Source organism: Halichondria panicea, chromosome 13, assembly GCF_963675165.1.
Source record: "Halichondria panicea chromosome 13, odHalPani1.1, whole genome shotgun sequence".
NCBI classification, from domain to species: Eukaryota; Metazoa; Porifera; class Demospongiae; order Suberitida; family Halichondriidae; genus Halichondria; species Halichondria panicea.
Window position 1 is genome coordinate 220,001 of NC_087389.1, and position 1,243 is coordinate 221,243.

The window sequence follows — 1,243 nt, forward strand, 5'->3', positions numbered from 1 at the left end:
GCAGCTAGAGAAACTTAAGTCGTTGTAAAAATAAGATTTTGCAACAATCATGTTTGAAAGGCCAAATGTTCTAAATTTTACGATTTACATACTTGTTAAAGATTTGCTTGAGGATGTTATCCAGGTGTGCTACCACCTCTCCATTGTAACAGCTGCTCTCCTCTGCCACTAACACACTCCTTGCTCTCAGGAGAGGGTCCAGGAGCTCATCGCACATCACAGTGAACACTTTCTTTTGGTTGCCTTGACTGCCTTGAAGGTACACAAAGAATCGAAGGAACGACATCAAAGATGGAAAATAGGTCAACATTTGTGGGCCAGATTTTGCCGTTAGAGCAAGAAGAATATTGCGGAGTAGTGATACCTGAAAGTGTAGCGCTCAAAGTAGGTCTATCTTAAAACTATACACAAAAAGTATAAACTTACAGATAGCTCAAACTTGAACAAGACAGACGGTAGAGGTGATCCAGTCATGATACACTGTAAACTATCCACCACACTTTTAGTGCACTGCTCTGAATCGACCAATCGAATAGCAGCAGATATGCTCTGCATGGACATTATAATAATAACTCCATGAACGCTCTTATTCCACCTCACCTCAAATACATGCACAGTCAGTATAGAATCATCAGGGCACCATTTCCCAGTATTTATGACAGTCTTCAATATAACTGAGAGAAATTTAAACAGGGACGTCATCAACTCTTCGTTTATGGAATACGTCTTCTTATCAATGGAGCAGATCTGATCACAGGTCCACTTGAGGATGCTCTTGGTAGCACTGGTATTCCTCCATAGATAGCAGGCCACTTTGAGCCTATCCAAGACCTTTAGGGAGCGATCAGTGAGGGCTTGCTCCAGCTTTTCCATCTTCTCCATCTCTTTTTTGTGCCACGTGGGTAGTTGTTACCACGTGGGTGAGGTATTTACATAAGAGCTGTTGTGGGCACTACTGTTGTCATGACAACTGAAGACCACCCACCACATCTTGAAGGAGGTTTAGGCTCCGCCCACCTAGAAAATACAACCATGGCTACTATCTAACAACTAACCCTGAGTCAAGATGGTTGATTCATCAAGACACTCCACGTTCCCCCCTCTGCTAGGGAGATACAACTCTCAGATCAACACTGAAGGAGTGCCTATGGGTGCCAGATGCTCAAGTGGGATCAAGTCTCTCCTGGATCACCATAAGATAGCATCAAACTCCCAACAAACGCCAAAACTGGACAAAGCTGTT

At 43.4% G+C, this 1,243-nt stretch overlaps 2 protein-coding genes across 2 annotated transcripts in view; one reads left to right on the forward strand and one right to left on the reverse strand.

The window, feature by feature from the left end:
• The window catches only part of LOC135346168 (uncharacterized), a 14,220-nt gene extending 13,291 nt beyond the window's left edge, over positions 1-929 (reverse strand). Inside the window, exons 1-3 of the mRNA XM_064543705.1 lie at positions 601-929; positions 427-549; positions 93-364 (exon numbers count right to left, since the gene is read on the reverse strand). Of these exons, the coding sequence (XP_064399775.1) occupies positions 93-364; positions 427-549; positions 601-882 (677 nt within the window). The 5' untranslated portion in view covers positions 883-929. The remainder of the gene's footprint in view (positions 1-92; positions 365-426; positions 550-600) is intronic.
• Positions 930-986: 57 nt separating this feature from the next.
• LOC135346169 (uncharacterized) overlaps positions 987-1,243 on the forward strand; it is a gene marked incomplete in the record, with an annotated part of 1,858 nt that continues 1,601 nt past the window's right edge. Inside the window, 1 exon segment of the mRNA XM_064543706.1 lies at positions 987-1,243. Coding sequence (XP_064399776.1) covers positions 1,067-1,243 — 177 coding nt within the window.